Source organism: Rhea pennata, chromosome 3 (genome assembly GCF_028389875.1).
Source record: "Rhea pennata isolate bPtePen1 chromosome 3, bPtePen1.pri, whole genome shotgun sequence".
Classification (NCBI taxonomy): Eukaryota; Metazoa; Chordata; class Aves; order Rheiformes; family Rheidae; genus Rhea; species Rhea pennata.
The window spans coordinates 10,199,714-10,217,984 of record NC_084665.1 but is presented as its reverse complement, the minus strand read 5'-3'; the positions used below and the strand labels follow the sequence as shown (position 1 = coordinate 10,217,984).

The 18,271-nt window shown below is 38.7% G+C and overlaps 1 protein-coding gene across 2 annotated transcripts in view; it reads right to left on the bottom strand.

The window, feature by feature from the left end:
• Positions 1-18,271, bottom strand: part of PLCB1 (phospholipase C beta 1) — a 425,476-nt gene that overhangs the window by 16,866 nt on the left and 390,339 nt on the right. Inside the window, exon 32 of one of the 2 annotated variants that reach the window (XM_062571530.1) lies at positions 11,602-11,666. The exons of the other annotated variant lie outside the window; for it this stretch is intronic. Coding sequence (XP_062427514.1) covers positions 11,628-11,666 — 39 coding nt within the window. The 3' untranslated portion in view covers positions 11,602-11,627. The remainder of the gene's footprint in view (positions 1-11,601; positions 11,667-18,271) is intronic. 2 annotated transcript variants of the gene reach the window in all.

Below are 18,271 nucleotides of genomic sequence, written 5' to 3'. Positions count from 1 at the left end.
CAAGATGCCAGTGCCCATGCTACTACGAATATAAAGTCTGATGCAGTTCAGGGCTGTTCTGCGCTCATATAAGACTATTATCTTCACATCCACCACTACTTCCACCACTATTACTTCCATACATCCACCAATTCTCATTGTTTTGTGCTGTACTACACAGCAAGCATTTTTTGACTTGGGAAGCAAAATTACTATGGAATTTTAACTGCAACTCTTAAAAACTTCATAGCTTAATGAGCCACACTGCCCAGAGGTTCAACCTAATTAAAAACAGCCTGAAGATTTTTACTTCCCAATACTACAATGAACTTAAAAGGGAAAAAAATCTCCTCTTCTCATCTCTGTACTGCTATTACTGGATTTAGGAGTACTATGCAATGGGAGGTTAACGAAGCCATCCTCATGATTAAGTTCCAGGGATTAATGTTTCAGTTCAGTTGTTTTTTATTTAAACATTTTTTTCAAAGGTCATATTAACACTGACTATTGCAAACTATCCCTCAAATTTAAATGAACCTTGCAGAAGACTATTTTAGTGATCTTTAGCAAGTATTCCACAACACAAAAATTGACATATAAGGTAGTTTTATAATGTTTGATAAATAACAGTCTGTCCCACTGTTACACAGAATAGCTTGAACTCATGACTGTTAAAGGGCTCACCCAAAGTTCACTCAAGTCAATAAGAAAACACTGATTGACTTCAAAAGTTTTTGGATCTGACATCCATGTAAGTACAGGCAAAAATTAACTAGGTCAAATGAAAGAACCATTGGCACAAAATAGCATGAAGCGCACATTCCTTCACAAACAGATATCTGCAACTAATCTGAATCAGAAAGAAAGGGAAAGAAAGGGTGGAAATGAGGTAAGACCAATTCCCCTACTGCCCTGTTTCAGAGGTTCAGTATTTTCAACTGTTTTGCCATAGCAGTTGAAGGAAGCTGCAAAGCATGAAAGGAAAAAGACTAGGAGATAAGACCACGTTGCCACTTAAAATCTAAGCCGGTTTCAAAAGACACTCACAGACAACAAATTCACCTGGAGAAGGTCCAAACCTGCCACTTCCTCTCTCTTTGCCTGCTACCTTTGGGCTTCTGCTAGGCACCTGAGCTCCATGAAGAGGAGAAATGCCTGACTGTGCATGGCCCTCTTAAAGTGTAGCATGGACGAAGGAATACTTCATCCCTGAGCATACTGCAACCCAACCAGCCAGCAGATATCCAGAGGTCAGTTCTTCCTAAATATTGTGGAACATGTAAAGCCTGGGACAGCAATGAGCAATGATGATCAAAAGTGTGCACGTCACAGTGCTTGGCACGTTTAAGTCTGCCCTTTGGTGTGCTTTTTACCTTGCAGTGCAGCTGGACATCTTAAAGTCCTCCTTAACAGTTTTCTTGATGACATTCCCACTAGTACAATTCGCTTTTGTGGTCTGACCTTTTTCCAAGAAAATGGATATACTAATTTCCTAGCAGCTTTTTCAAAGCCAGCAGAGACAAGAAATGAAGGAATACTACCACTTACTACCAGTTGGAGAATTCGTATGTCTGGAGAACTTCTGTACACCAGGAATCGTAGAGGGAAAATTGTGTTTGGATTTATTTTCATCAAGTTACCAGGAACTTGAGTTCTACTGAAAATCAGATATGTTTGCCTGATTCAGCTTTATAGGAACAGATAAGACACCTTCCTTAAATCCTTAGTCTGCATTTAGTAATATGATTGTTTCCCACTCCATTTTTAAAAGACCACTGTGAAGTTTCACATGAGTAGAAGTTCAGTCTATCAAATGCTTAGGTGCTCTCATGGCTGACCTTTCATAGCTGAAAATACACTGCCTATTTTTACAAGTCATGAGCCTTTTAAAAGATCTTGAAAGGCACTATAATATGTGCCTAACGTTAATATGAGACTTTTCTATTGTCTCTAGAATCTGACTGATGTCACTTGTGTCTAGTTTGCACCAGTGCCAATGGAATTGCTCTTGATTCGTCCCCGCATGCAGTCTTTCCATGCTTATGAAAGAAAGAGCTAAGTATTCCAAGTATGATGTTCAGCACATGGAGAAAAGGGATGGCAAATACTGTCATTCTACCTTCACTGTTTGTCAGCTAAACCATGCCATTCTGGATTAAGGTAATTAGCATTTTATGTTTACTTTTATAACTAGCCTGACAATATATATCTCATGACAAGATCTTAATGAAAGCAAATCAGAAAATAAAAAAAAAAGAAATGCCATTTAACATTAAAGGAGTATGGTAATTCACCACATTAATCTAAATTCCACAGGTTTAGTGCTGGTTTTAAAAAGAGAATTATTCTTCCTGAAACTAATTTCAGCAGAATGACTCAGCTCAGTGACAGATTTGGAAGAAACAAAATAGGCTAAGCCAGTGTTGTCACACCCTCCCTTCTCTCCTCTATAAATTGTTAACTATGGACCGTGGCACTTATTTTTTCTGTTACAGTAGCTACCACAGGTCCCAGCTGAGGTAGAAAGGAAATTCCTTTGGAAAACTGCTCAGGGAAAAATAATCAAATATTGGCTAGGACGCACTGCCAATGTCAGCTCAAAAGTTTCATAGGAACTGTGTCTGCTTCCTCCAGACTCTGTTGGGTCAGAATTCTACTAATTGCTACTAATTGGAATCCCTCAACAAAATTATCTTATAATTAATGTATACCACTGCTAGGGCTGGTTTTACAAGCAGCACAACTCCTGCGATTTGAAGGGAGTTGGTTTGTGCATGTAGCAGATCTGGAAGTGATGGAGGTGGTCACTGGTGCAGACATCACCGCTGCAGACCTGCGGTGTGCTTCACAGTGCACTTGAACGTCACCGTGATAACGGCTGCTCAGTAATGGACAGGAGGAAGAAGCATAAATTCAGCATAGTGAGGTAACCACTGGTGAGTAGATGAAAAAATAGTAATGATATATGGTCAAGCTTTTAAAGGAATAACTGCAAGTTGGGCACATGCAGTGTCTACAATAATCATGTGTTTCAGAGCATGTTTCTCCAGGTAAACAAAAGCTCTGGTATTTACAGGTAGCTGCTCTGAGGCTGGCTGCAATACTCTAATAGGTCAATGATTTAGACTGAAGGGAAGTAGGAATATCTGGACCTTAGAAAGGTTACTTTACTATCAAGTAAGATCTCTAAATAATTCACATTAGTTTGTGAATAATTCTTGCAGAGGCTGTAGAATATCTGCTTTCTAACAACTTATTATGTACAGCCGTTTGAAGGCAAGTGATGACTTGTATTTTGGGGGTCTTTGCAAAGACAAAAATCAGAATAGAACAATAGATCTAACTTTATCAGATATCACAAAATTAATCCAAATGGAGCCAGAAATACGTTATCCCTTCTAGTTATTAATTTTGTCTGTCTTTTTAAGGGTTCAGTATCTCTAATCCCTAGAGGATCAGAATTTGAGAAACTGTTCTTTTTTTCTCCAAGCAGATCTAATGACTCTAATTATACCCTACAGCTATATTTCCAATTTTTAGATACTGGGAGAAGTCAAAATTTTGCACATATTAGTGTTTTTGGAGACAAATTTGCTGTTATACATGGAGAAAAACAGAACAGCATAAAACAAAAAAGAACAGAGTAGCGACCCTATGGTATGATTCCTGTCCTGTCCAATTCCTTTGAACTTGTAGAGGCCTTTTGCTTTAACCTGACACGTAAGCAACTTGTGGGCATGGCAGTCAGAAGCTGGCTTACCAAGAGGATAAAGTAAAGAGGGAGAGTCCACGCTTAACTAGACATAAATTTCCTTTAGGGCAGTGAGAGAAGTCATTGGTATCAAAAGGACCAAAATTGCCTTTTGTCCATGCTGTCCTGTCCCGTGCAAAGGATTTGGACTCAACAGGCTGGTCAAGCACAGCATGCAGGATCCTAAGAAGAAAAAGCAGCTCCCAGAAAGGTGGGCCAGACACCAGCACTGAGAGGAATTGCTTCCACTGGTACTTTCCCTCCCCACAGACATCAGAGGGCCACAATATGTGGAAACCACCCTGGGGCCTCATCCAGATCTAAAGGCTACTACCGGAAGAGCAAGCTTTTCTACTAATGAACACACTTAATGTGTGCTGCATTTGGTCCCTGACCTTTCTCTCATGGAAGTTAACACAATTCATACAAGTTTAGTTTAGGAGAGGGTCAAGCCTGAACTGCGGTGAATTTTATGGAATTTCAGTAAGTCTTTTGCATTACTTCCACTGAGATGCATGCCACCAAAATATGTAACATGGTCCTTAGAAGTCCAATTTGTTTTTAATTTTATTTCAGCTGTTTTTCACTATTGGTAGCTTCTATCATGTAAGAATTTTGTTCTACGCAAAATGTTATTAAAGAAAAAGAATGCAAGTAGAACTAAACCTCTTTCCATAAGAAGCACTCCTTTTTTCAAATGCTCTATCATTGTTTTACTATTACTATGGTACTTGACATCTTCCAAATGCACTAAAAAGTTCTTGAGAGGTCTTACATCTTTAAAGTATATTCTATGACACCAATTCTGATCACAGTCTAGTTGAAGATAAGTTTAGTGAGCGCTACAAAAATACAGGCCTCTTGTGATAAGTGATCAAGTTATTTCAGGAAGCAACAGCATACTTTAAAACCATTGGCTGCTTGGTTTAAAGTTCTATTTAAAATATGTTCTTATTAAGGATATCAGAGACTTATCTCGGACTTCGGGAGTATTCCAAACGATGGCAGGAAAGTATCAGAAATGAGTGAGATTATTAACTTACTTGCAGAAAACACTTCTAAAACAATGACTTTTACCCACTTCATGTAAATGTATTTAGAACTACATGAACACTGACAAACATTAGATTTAATAGTGGTGAACGAATAAAGTCAATTGCTACTCTATATAACAGTAATAAGATTATTCTGAATTAGTTACAGAAGTAATACCTAAAAAATTCTTATCACTTATGTTAGTTAAACTTTCTTACATATCAATTAGTTTGAAATAATAAGTCTTTAGGCTATCCATTAATTGCAGCACTGTAGACACGATCTGTATTTAAAGTTCTGCAGTGAAAATTAAGCCGAAGCACCAAGCAGTCTTGGCTAACAAAAAAGGTTTCTTCAGCCCTTCGGATAAAGAAGGAGAGATAACGGGGGCACTGAATTCACATGAGAACTCTTTCTCAGTTTACTATTCTGTGCCTGTCGCATGTTAATACAGACTACTGAAGCCACAAGCTGTTACCCACTTGTTTAATTTGCAGTGTTGCATTTGCTGTGCATTTGTTTTCTGATCATATGGTAAAACTGTTTGCAGACAAAAAAAGAGAACACCACCAACGATTAATGCAAAGGAAGGGGAGCGACATATGTAACTCCAAGAATACCGGATTATGAAGATTCTGCCGCTCAGGAGACAGACCGGGGGCTGGATGCAGCGAAATACATTCCACACATCAGGGAAAGTCACCATTTTTAGCTCTTATCTCCCCCACTGTTACGACTCTAGGCTCTCAAAGAAGGCTTCAAATCACTCTTTTACAACTTGCTGTCTTTGTAGATTAGACCTTAGGACAACAAAGGCTCCCTTGTCTGGTCATTTTTTTGTTTTACTGCAATATTGAAGCTACAGCTGGCATTTGTACCGTTACAGCTGGCTCACGCTGGCAGCTGCCAGAGGCACACAGCACAGACTGCCACATCAGCCAGCAGCGGCTGTCTTCAGTGGCAGCTATTTTTTAAAATTCAACCTTTTAATTGCTTCCTGCTTCTTGTATCCTGAATTTCTTCACCGTGAGAGGGACGGAGCACTGGGACAGGTTGCCCAGAGAGGTGGTGGAGTCTCCTTCTCTGGAGATACAAGCTGATAGCTTGTATCCTAAGCTTAATGGCACTTGCAGTTATTAAGAAAAGGCAAAGCACTGGCCAGTCAATTTACTGCGTATAAAACGGCTCTTTTCACCAGCAGACAATAAGGGTTTACACTTCCACGCGAGAAAAAAGATACCCCTTTAACACTCAGACTAGCCACTGTGGGATTTCCTAATCCTGCCCTGGGTATGTGACTCTCTGTTACAAAAAATACACAACATATTCAAAAATGCTCTCTACCATATGTGTGTTTATTAAAAAAAAAAAAAAAAAAAAAAGCGTTCTTTCTAACATTCATCAAATGCCTATGGGAAGGAGGACACTGAGTCAATCCAGTTTCAGCATGTCTATGTGTTTGTGGATGTATAAGCTCACTAAAATTTGTGAAAGAAAAAGGGGGGGGGGGGATCTGCAATATTTTAAATAAATCAAAACGATGATCTAGCTGGCACAAACAGGGATTTTCTAGAAAAAAAGATCACATTTTCATACAAAAGGCAACTTGTTCAGGGAGGACAGGTAAAGAAACGTGTCCTCGGTGAGTTATTTGTCAATGATATTTACCTCTAGCATGTATTAAGAGAAAGACCTATCGAACGTCTTTGGGTAACAGTAAAATTGGAAGATGACATGGACACATCACAGCAGGAAGGCCAGGTAGTGAGGATTGCCCAATTAAGTAAGGCTACCTGGCAAACTTTTGCAAAAGGAATACAGCAAGTTCTCGGCAGGCAAAATTCGTGTATACAACATGCATCTCTACCAGCAGCTGCATGGAATTTGGAAAGACAGATACCTGTTTTGCATAAAAGATCTGGGCTTGTGAAAAAGCTTATTGCTTTTTCACACTGTGTTAGTCTCTGCAGCAGCTAGTAGAGAGGATCTTTGCCTACATCCAAACCCTCAAACATGGTTTATGTCACTGAACTAATCTATTCCTGAGGGAATAGCAGCCATTAAATGGCAGGCAGCTGGTATCACTGGAAATAAATCCCAGTATTAAAAAAAAAAATCATTTAAGAGTTAAAAAAGGACCCAAATAATAATTAAAAAATTGAATTAATTCTCAACCAATTAGTATTTTCCAAGTGTGAGCCACAGTAGTGTCTCTGTGTCTGAATATAAATGGGAATGAAGGGTCTTCCAGGTCAAGAGGAAAAATTATCACTGACATGGAATTTAGAAGTTACTGCAGAATTTATTTCATTATGCTACAGAGAGCACAAGATCCTGCTCAGAATTACAATGATTCCCTTGTATGCCGAGAAAATGACTGACAGCGAGTTATCATTTTCAGGAGCTTCTATAATTTCAGTGCTACTCAGCATTACAGACTCATACATCTATTAATGCCTTAAATTCAGCAGTATCCAAGCTACGCAGAATAAGGTGTATCACTAAAAGAATAGGGGAGGATTTAATTGCCACCAAGACCAGGTCCTATCAGTAGTAATGATTGCTAAAACATGAACTCTGCTCTGAAAACTGAACCTCCAGAATTTTCAGCAGAAAGGAGACTTTTAAGAGCAGGAATATTACACTGAGGTCTTACTGACGCATATGCCACATCTTAAGGTCTGTGTAAAACCCTGCAGAACAAAAATATGATCCTAACAGCTGCTTCTAGATATGCTAATATAAATATTTAATTTCAAGAAGGACCACAGGAGATAAATTATTCTATCTTGTAAGTTTCTAGAAATACTCATGTTCAGTATTAGCTGTTTGCAAAATAATCTGCCCTACACGGTATATGCAGTATATTTTATTTAGGCACTGGAACTCATCTTATGAAAATAAAGATGTCAGAATGTGAGCTACCACATCCAACATCATTCCCACATGCTATACAGCGGTGGCTGACATCGCACCAGGCAGAATTCTAGTATATAACTGCTATTAAAAGACTTACAAAAGTCTAGATCTAGAAAAGATTCCAGCTTGATCTAGACACCACCTACACGTGGCTGAAGCCCCACTGAAAAAACTCTCTCATGTACTTAAATGTTTATTTGAAACATGGGTTCAAGGCTGAGGGAACTGTAGCAGTACAGCTGAGCTCCTACTTTCCAGAGCTCTCACGAGCCGTTCTTTCCCAGCCAAACTATCCTATTGGAACAGTCACTCTGCATGGAAAACAGACTCACATGCCCAGACTTAACTGGTAAGTCTATGTTGTCTTATTTTGCCTTAATATTTTAATATTTTAATTTGAAACTTCTGCTATTGACAGACATAAATCAAAACATCATTAACTAAGAGAAAATTCCTCCTATATATGTCTACAATCTAGTCATTTGTGGACGTGACAGTCCTTGAATGAAGTTGTCAATTTTGGTCATTTCTCCAGATTTCTGCACAGCCATCATCATGGCTTACAAGGATTACATACCTCTCCTACATGCAAATATTCTCTGAGGTCACTAGTTCTGGTAAGCTGAAACCAGTGCTTCCTCATATGGGGGCAGGAGCTGAGACACCGCTTGATGGCATACATGAATACTTGGGTGGATTCTTTCCTTCTGTGCAGCCTGACCTACTGCTATCTGGAACAGCTAAAATATGACATTCAAAATGCCTTGTCCTACAGATGAAGCAGTGAGATCTTGGGGCAGAAAGGTACGGAAGGAAAAAAAGCTTCTTCTCCTGAGTCTCACATTTGCTGGCAGTGAGGGGAACCCGGGACTGATGGGTTCCCTCATATCATTTTGGAGCTCCCCGAGTGCTCAGTGTTGATCCATTTTGTTTCTCACTTATTATTTCGTAGGCTTCCCTGAATGGTACTTCCCCTGACACCATTCCCTACACATACGGTCTATGAGGTTAAAGTCCTGAGAGGAGGAGGAAGCAAAGGAAAGAAGCAACTCCTGTGGATGAGATATCCACAATTACATGACACCACAGAAGGTTCTTCCCAGAGGTCTGATTTTCTTCTACTTTTGCAGTATCCAATTGGACTGCCCAGTTCCCACCCCCATCCTCCCAATATATCCTAATTTGTTCAAGCAAGTGATACGAGATGGACATCATATTGTTTAAAATACAAGCAACGTATGAGAGGAACAGAGTTAACACAGATACTTCTGTGTTTCTCTTTCCATTCACATGCTGCTGCTTTTCAGGAAAGGAAGACAGCACATCTCTTAAGAGGAGGAAACAGTATTTTCATGACCCTCAAACACAAAACAACATAGAAATCCCAGTTTGGTGGTGAACTGGTGCCAATTTGATGTTGCCACCTCCAGTAAGTCACTCTTCTGAATACTGTCAAGTTGCCAACATATTCATTATGGCCTCTACTTTCTTTTGTCACAGCTACTTTGCTCAGGAAATGTGCATTCTTAGTTGTCTTGCCTGTATCGAAGAGGAAAACAGTAGTCATGAAATCAGGGATCCACCTAGCAATTTTAATCTATGACCTTACCACAATGAGAGAATGAAACAATATTTAGAATTAACTGTATTCTTTTTTTAAAAAGTCTTTGAAAAATGATCACTTTTTTTCAAAAACATTAAGATAAACCATAAGCATGTAATGGTACATATAGAATATGTTATTGTCCATGTGGACAGAGACAGGTGATTCGCAACAAAAGAGCTGAACAAATCAAGTTACAGTCACACTTCATTTAGCAGTCAAAAGAAAAAAAAAAAAGAAAAAAAGAAGCATAAAAAAACATTTGTATTTCACCAGAGTTTAGAAGCCAGTCTCAACTGTGCAAACAGATCAAACACACAGAGCTGGTTCCTTCTTTCTTACCAATACAAGTCCACAGAAGCATACGTGGTAAGTGTTAAAAAAAAAAAAAGGAGGCTGCTAAAACAACCCATGGAGAAATTCAAGGAGTCAACATACTGATGCTAGCCAAGGAGCAGAGCAGAGATCACAGTAAAGATGCTCCTTCAGCACTGTGCTTACACTGGTAGATATCACGCAGACTGCAACAGGAGTAGTTCCAAAAACGGAGCCCCAGGTGGTCACAGGGAAGGACTGTGATTTACAGAAGCGCTGTTACTTGTGTGTGTGGTGAACTGAGTCTTTCCTTCTACCATTACTGTCTGCGACTGGAGAGAATTCCTCCTCCTCCACAGCTCTCCACCACCTGCTGCACTCACCTGTATGCTCCAACTCTCTGAAGAGCAGAAACCCTGGAGCTCTACACCACAGCTCCAACAAATGGAAGCAGCCCTGCAACCTCCTGTGTTTTAAAAGACGAGAAGAGAATTTGCCAGTGCAAGGGTAGCAGGGACTGGGAACCAGACTGCGAGGAAGGCGTCATTGCCGCCTCCTCCTCCTTTCCTCCCAAGGTCAGAGGGTCACACAAGTGCCCAGAGTGCCAACACAAACTGCTTCATCACTTGGCAGGCTGAGAGGGGTGGTGAGAAGCCAGACAAGGATGTTCCCTAGAGATGAGGAGCCACAGCGCTCTCGAGAAGGCTGCTGCATTCACTCCCGAACAGGTGTGCTAGATGAGCCAGCAGACACTGAAAAGCAAAGGCTGCATGTAGGTGCCTGTCTGGCAAGTAACCCAACCCCTTGCAGCCAAGTAATTACAGCAGAAAGGCAGGTTTTGTTACCAAATACAGTCCTCCCTGAGAAGCTATGGTGGTTCTCTCATCAAAGAGAAGCAAAGCATATCAAAGCAATCCAGAAGTCAGCAATAGAAGAGGGATTAAATAAAAATACAAAGGATACATGAATCACCAGTTTAGTGACAGAACTGTGGTTTACTCCCACCCACTTACCCATCAAAGTGCAAGACCTCCTGGCACAACCATATTTACAGGCAGTTTCAGGAAGCTCACTTACAAGCATTTATGTCTCCTGATGACAGAGATATCCCTGAAATACTAATTCATTCTATTAACATGTTATAATCATTAGCTTTTCCATAAAGCAATGAAAAAAAATCTTTTACTTTAATCTACTTTCATCTTTCTTCCAGGCTAGACTGCCTTTCCCCAGTTGTCTTTTGCTCCCTTCCTCTTTTCTGAAAAACTCACCTCCAAATCTTTCCCTTTAGGCTTCACTAATTCTGCTTTACTGATTCACATTCATCATATTTTCTTATTTTCTCTAAATTTTTCTTCCTGCTCTGATGCCCTGGTTTATCCTTTCTCTCCACATCCCATAGTCTGGTGTCCCAGATGACAATTTCTTATTTTATCTGGTTTGCTTACTCCTCCAGAGATACTTGGCATTCCTACTTCAACACCTTTTCCCACCCCTTTTAGCTGCTCTCAGCTCTTCCTTCCACACTTCTTCCCACCCATCCTCTCCCACCCCTAAATCTTCTTTACCTTTTCAGATAAATATTTAATAGTGTTTCTCATCTCAGAGTACTGCAGCTACTGTGAGCAGAGAGCAGAGAATATTCTGATGACCCAAAGGGCTGTGGAAAGAAAGCTCGTATAATCATGCTGCTACATACAGCTCCTGACTGCTGCACTGAGGTGGGGCAAAAGCAGCAATAAATAAAACAGGCAGGCAGACAATGGGGTGGGGGATGATTTGAAGAAGCCAGAAATTGCTTTCCCAGTATAAAAAGAATGTAATGGCCAGGGGCAGCATATGTTATGCAGCTAGCAGATAATCATTAGGGCTATAAATGTTCAAAGATTTCAGAAGAACCACCAGGCAATAAATTGTGGACACTCCTGACTCAAGTTTTGACATGTAAAATGAAAACAACATTAGCATTACTAGATAGAAAGGGGAATGGTTCACTCACTTTCACTATAGTCTCATATTCCATTTCTACTTCTGCTTTTCCTCTACTTCTTGTTCTTCTATGCTCTTTAAAACAAAACCAAGGATCATTTCAATTTGAGTTGATTAACAATTACTCTAAGCTGAAATGACATAATTCTGTGCATTACAGTAACATAACATCTCTTTAATCTACGCACTTAATAAAAAACAAAAGATCACTTTGTGCTTCTGTGTGCTGGCTCATTAACTTTTGACTCGTTGGTAGCAAGGTGTTAGGCAGAGAAACCAGTCTACTTATTACAACCTGTCACTCCATATTAAAAGAGGACAATATGTCAACCATGTTACGTGAGAGATTTCGGTTTAGCTGAGTTGAAGCTTAGAAACAACACAAGAATGGCATCTTTCTTTCTGAGAGGAGGAAAGAAGCATATCTTGAAGAAAAAATGAGCATAAGCCATGCTTCCTGAACTCTTTGTCTGAAAAAATACCTATGGCCATTGCAGCAGGAGGGCCTCCGACTGCAATCAGGCCTAATCACATTAAGTCAATGCAGGTTGGATAGAAAAACTTCAAGGACAACACCAACTGCTTACAAAGGTGGTGCTGGGCTTCACAAGATGGCCTGTTCCCTTAGAGTCAGTCTGTCACGAGTGCCTGAGCTGGAAGAGGTGCAGGACACAATGTCGTTGGGGACATTACTACTGCTCAGTTGCCTTTTTCTTCGAGTTGAGACTTCTGCTTGATGTTTGGAAAGAGTGGCAGTATTTTCACATTGGCCTCTCAGCCTAGAAGACCCTAAAGTACTGCAGGCAGCTGCATGCTAATTAGTGCTGACTCCTTGGGATAGCTGTGGTTCATCACACACCACTCTGAGCACCCTTAAGTTAAATCCTCTCTCTCAGAGAGGTCTAAGGTTGGATCAGAGAAGTCCTGGAGGTACTTCAACAGCAGCCAAAAGGACCTAAGGTTTTTAGCTTATACGTTTACTAGAAAATGGCTAAAAAATTACAGAACTGAATGTAAAGAAGGGTGACTTTTTGGTTCTTCCTAAGTGTAGTATTCAAGCAAAATTACCATGACATTTTCAAGTGGCTGCAGTACTTTTCATTTTCTGTTGTGCTAAATTATTGTGTTGTCTTGTTTCACTCTAAAATACAGTGTTATTTCAGTACTAAGAGATTTACTGCTTCATATGGATAGTATCTTCATGAGTCCACTGCTAGACTTGGTACTGTTTGTACAAGCTAAATCATTGCTATTTTATGACAGAGTTGGTGCCACTAAAGTCTTGATACTTCCACATCATGTACTTTACCACATATTCAAGGTGGCAAATACCACCTTGAATTTTATTTACAATGTCCAAGAGCCAGAGTTATAACGGCAGCCAATGTACTATAGTGGTACTAGGTCAGACTCAACCCTGGAATAATTGCATCCAAGTTCATTGACGTCATTTTTATTGCTTTGTCTTAGCTGTTGGCTGCTAATGCTACAAATGAAACTGAAAACTGAAACCTTTAAAAAGAAACAAAACAATAGCACAAAATTAAGTTTTCTGGTTTAATGTTTTAAGTTAAAATAGCTTAATAACTGAAGCAGAACTTTTAGAATTTGTCACATTTCCTCTCAAAGCATTTTTTTATAAACTGAATATAATTATTGAGTCACTTCCTTGGTAATGGTAAAGAAGCAAACAATATATTTGAACACGGTGTCCTCATTTTACATTCATGCAGATTCATAAGTGTCTTATAATGGAGTCACAATGGCAGGCAAAAATTGTAATTAGCTAGCTTAGAGGTGGCTGGATTTGGTGGAAATTCTATGCAAGGGAACTTATGCCATCTTTTGTGTTGCTATGAATTAATGAAACCATTTTATCTGTTTTCTCCTTGAACTCTTTCTCACCTTGGTAGCAGTGGGCTGTAAAACTACTGCATTAACACTGACACAAATGGTGTTATAAGATACATATTGGGTATAAGACAGTCAGGAAATGGGTGCCAGTGATAGTGGTAGCTTGCACCATTTTGACATGCAAAATGAATCTAAAATATTAGCTGAGGAAGCAGAAGGTGATAGTTTGTAGCAGAAAAAAATATAGCAGCAAGAAGGTGAAATGTAAAGTGAAAAAAGCAAACTGCTTTGTTTTGCACACTTCCCTATCACTTCCCTGATGCACTTCATTTTTCCGTTCCTTTGATCTATACACTTCACTGGTTTTGTGTTCCCATTGACAGACAAATCAGTTAAAGTGCCCTTACTTAATACTGGCCTTTTTTTTTTTTTTTTTTTTTTTTTTTTTTACAAAATTCCATACATGTTTGCAGCACACAAACATTTTGATATTGTGGATATTGGCACAGTTACTTCAATGAGGCTCATACCTACTAAAGCCATGCTAGGATTTGACTAGAAATTCCCCTAAAACCAATCTTGGAGAACACTTATAGCATCCTCTTGCTAACTTCCTTAGTTGGTTCAATATTCTTGCATTTTCTCACTTATGGCACCATTTTTAGCCAGCCTCCCTGTTAAGGACACATCTGTGTTTGCGAAAATGTGTGTCTACTTTGCATGCAGGTGATTGCAGGCATGCACTGGTTAGTGCTCACACGCCAGGACACTAGTGTGCAAAGTAGGCATACATTTGCAAATGTGCAGATTTTACCTACCTGGAGGGCAAACGTCAGGCTCAAAAAAATAAACATTTCCAAAAAGCAACATCCAAAAATGATAGCAAAACAACTCTACTTAATTAAGCTGCTTATTTAGCAAGTACTCAAAACACAGTCCATTGAATGTAACAGAGATATCTGGATAGCATGAATTCCACAGCGCTATGCAATTATAAAGTTACAACTCTTTTGTTGTAAGTAAAGTATACATCATTCAAAACCTATACAGCCTACAGTTTTTAACAATACACTCTGTGCACTTGCACCATTAGGATTCTCTCAATCCAAAAGACATTAGTGTAACAGACAAATATCATGTATTTTACACATATTTACCACAGGGTGCTCATAAGTTATGAAGCTCCAGCATTGTCTTGCAGTGTAAGAGAAAGCCAGAAGCACATGTATTAAAATAAACACTGGATTTGAAGCTGTTTCTCATTCTGTTGAACACAATTACACGGTCTTGGTTCATATTCCCCAAGCAACTTCTTGAGTTTAGTATTAGAATTATCTTTCTGTATGTACAGACATTGTTTTAGGTAGCTTTTTGTGAAAACTTGGATGTATAGATAATACAACACAGACAGTATGCATGCTTTCCCAAATCATAACTAAGCAGCCAAATAGCTATTTCTTTTATTAACGCAAGGACAACACCATAGAGAGAAGACACGTGGGAACTAGACTGTGGAAGAACACTAATGATGGGGAAGTGTTAAAACACTATCTGCTATTCATAGTCAACGTCTAATGCTGTTTTCTCGGTAGTTTTCTGGAGACAGCTTCTAAAGCAGAAAGCCCAGGAATAACTCAGTGCAAGTTTAAGCTATATTCTGTTTAATTTGATAATCCTGAATGTGTCCTCACATGTACAAAGGATCACAAAAAGGGAGCATTTTATATTTCTGGTTTCTAAGCAGTCATTAGGAGCTGTGCTGTGTTTTCATTTATTGTGACATGACTATAAAGAAATACTGCTGTATTCAGTCTAGATTTATATTCTTGCAAGTGCGTAGAAATGTAGCCAGAATCTGGTCACGTACTGCAATAAATTGTGCTGGCCTTATACTCCAAATTAGATGTTGTTAATATGAATCTATTCGTATTTACAATTATCTTTTATGAACATTTAAAAATATGATAAAGAAAGATATATTTTATCAGGGGAAATAAAAAGAGAATATTGCTTACCCACAAGGGCTCCCTCATAGCACTCCATTAGTTCTATCAAAAATTCACACTTCTCTCAGTTTTTCACCTGGCAACTTAGATGTGTTGCTGTTGGCTCTGCCTCTGGCTTACACCTACATTATTTTCACAGACCACAACAGCACAAAACCACCATGTTAAAGAAAAAAGAAAAGATTTTCAAGGGCACCTTGAGTGGAAGTGGAAAAGTGCTTCAGATTTTTAGAAATTAAACATCCAGGCCTCGTTCCTGCTTGTATATCTGTACTATAACATGCCCATCAATGTTCACTGGTTGGCAATCTGAGGGACGTGTTTCTGCTGCAACTTTGGCCTGCTAAGATGCAAGCATTGCTCACTGGCCACTAAGTTGGGGAAAAAAAGAATGTGCCATCTGGAAAAGAGCATATACTGTCTGTTAGTCAGCCAATGGACCAAGCAAACTTGTCTTGGACTTTGTGGAAGCTCTGGCCTAAATTATTATTAATCATGCTTCCTTTAACATTTGTTTGTAGATGTGCTGTAGAGTTCATCTTCAAACAGATGTATTTAAATAAGAATATTCTTTATACAGACATCAGAAGACTAAATTTGCAAAACAGAAGCTTGAATTGCAAAACAAAAAAAGGAAAAGGAGAAGAAAAGATAGAGTGCATGCTTTCCCATGGATGTAATCTACAGCACAGTGGTACAAACACACACTTAAGACAAAATCTAGCTTATGGTAACACAGAAACAGTACAAAAACACTCAAAGTAGCATAAAGTAGCAACCTGTCATCTTATATTGAAAAAAATTGTGAAATGTTATTATATTCTTATCTTCCACGGATCAGAAAAGATCCTCCACATCTCTACTACAAAGAGTGCACACATGTTAAGTTGCTTATTCCTTGATCTGAGACTGGGTGGGAACTAGATGGATGGAGGAAGAAATGCAGAAGAAAGAGAATGGTTTTCATGCTGATCTCACTCTGTGAAAGCGTATAGTCAATCCAGGTTAATTCTATTGCACATCAGTGAAAAATCACTGGTTTAACAATAATATAAGTGAAATCAATCACTATGCAATTTCACACTTAGGTTTTACATACACAATCCAACTGCAGCAAGAGTAGTCTTAATAATAATCTCTCATATTTCTCTTCCTGGACACAAAAAGTAGATTTCCAATCCTGCTTCCTGTTGATTACTTGAATTACACCATTTAAAAAAAATGTATTATTATCCAACAATTCCATAAAGGGCAAAAGATGAAGTCTGTAAATACATTTTTTGATTAAAAAAAATAAAATCTCGAATCTCAGTTCAAGATTCAGGCAAAGCACAACTGAAATTCTGTATGAAATTTGTATCTATCACTTTTCCTGTCTGTAGAATAACATCTATTAACTTGCAAGCTAAACAAAGATCAAGGAAATGTAACTTATTTTTTAGAAGTATATTTCCATTAATATAATAAATGAAAAATATATATGTAAATTCCAATTCAGGATTTTTTACATACCAGTGTATCTTTCCTACAGAGCTCTTGTTCATCTGGTTAAGCATGAACAGTTAATGTATTGTGGTAATGAGATCAGTGAGATTCTATGAATGTCTCAGTGGATTCTTTTAATTGAAAGTCTCAAAGACTTACTCATTTAGGACATGGTCTTGCTTCACTGAAGTCAATCTGAATTTCGCTACTGGTATCAGTCAGAGTAAATTAAAGTTCATTCCACAGATGTATTTGGCATATTGCTGTAGTCTGAGAGCTAATCAGGCAACACCTGTGAACCCACTACTTATTACAAAAGTCAAAATTACTTTAAAAAATGGAAAGCATGTTAAGGAAGTCAGTATTACTACAGCTAGTCCATAACAACAGTTTGGTGAGGGATTCTTTTATGGTTCATCACCAATTATGAAAAACAGGTTCCAACCCTGTCAATTAAAGGGAAAGAGAGACTCAAAGAGACTGATTCTCATCGGGAGTGGGATAAACAAGGTATAGAAATATAGGTGTATTTTGTATTTTTACTGAGAATGATTTTTTGTTGTTACGATTATTCATGAGGTACTAAAAGAACAGAAGTCAAAAGTTCTTTCATTTGCTGTGGTGACACGGCCACCAAGAGCTTCAACTGAGAACTTCTAACATCTTTCTGACATGATAATTAAGCCTTTTCAGCTGTCCTACGCCACTCTCATTACCAGAAAGCTGGATTCCTGCCTGAGTACCACGGCTTCTGCACTGAAAACCATCGCTATTTACAAAATCTGCTATGCCATAGAAGGAGAGTAGGAAGCTTGCAGAGTCTTTATACATGACCCTGTATTGTTGAGGACACTTTTCCTCTCTTACAGACTTAATCTATTAAATACTCAGTCCTTTGATAATGTTAGGTATCTCAATATTTCATGCTAAGCAATGCTGTATTCTCACTTGTCCTCTAACTCAAGTATTACGAAGATGAATACATACACATACATAAGGAGCAGGAAGGACCTCCGGCTTCTGAGGTGAACCATAAAACCAAGAGAAACCAACTAAACTCTATCTTAAAAATAATTAGGTTTTCTGCCAGCACAATGCATGATTTTAAAATAACGTATCTAGTACCCAAAAATGGAACTACTTGTCTGATGCCTAGTTAAGTACCAGCTAACCTAGTTAAGTTATTTTTGTAAGAGCACAGCCTGCAGCAGTATTCTAAGAAGGCTCAATCTTCCCTCCGTCCTTACAGTAAACAGGTCAAAGAGTGTAAAGCCCAAAAGCTTTTCAGTGAAATATACTAATTTCCCCAATTTAGCAAAGGTACTACATTATTTG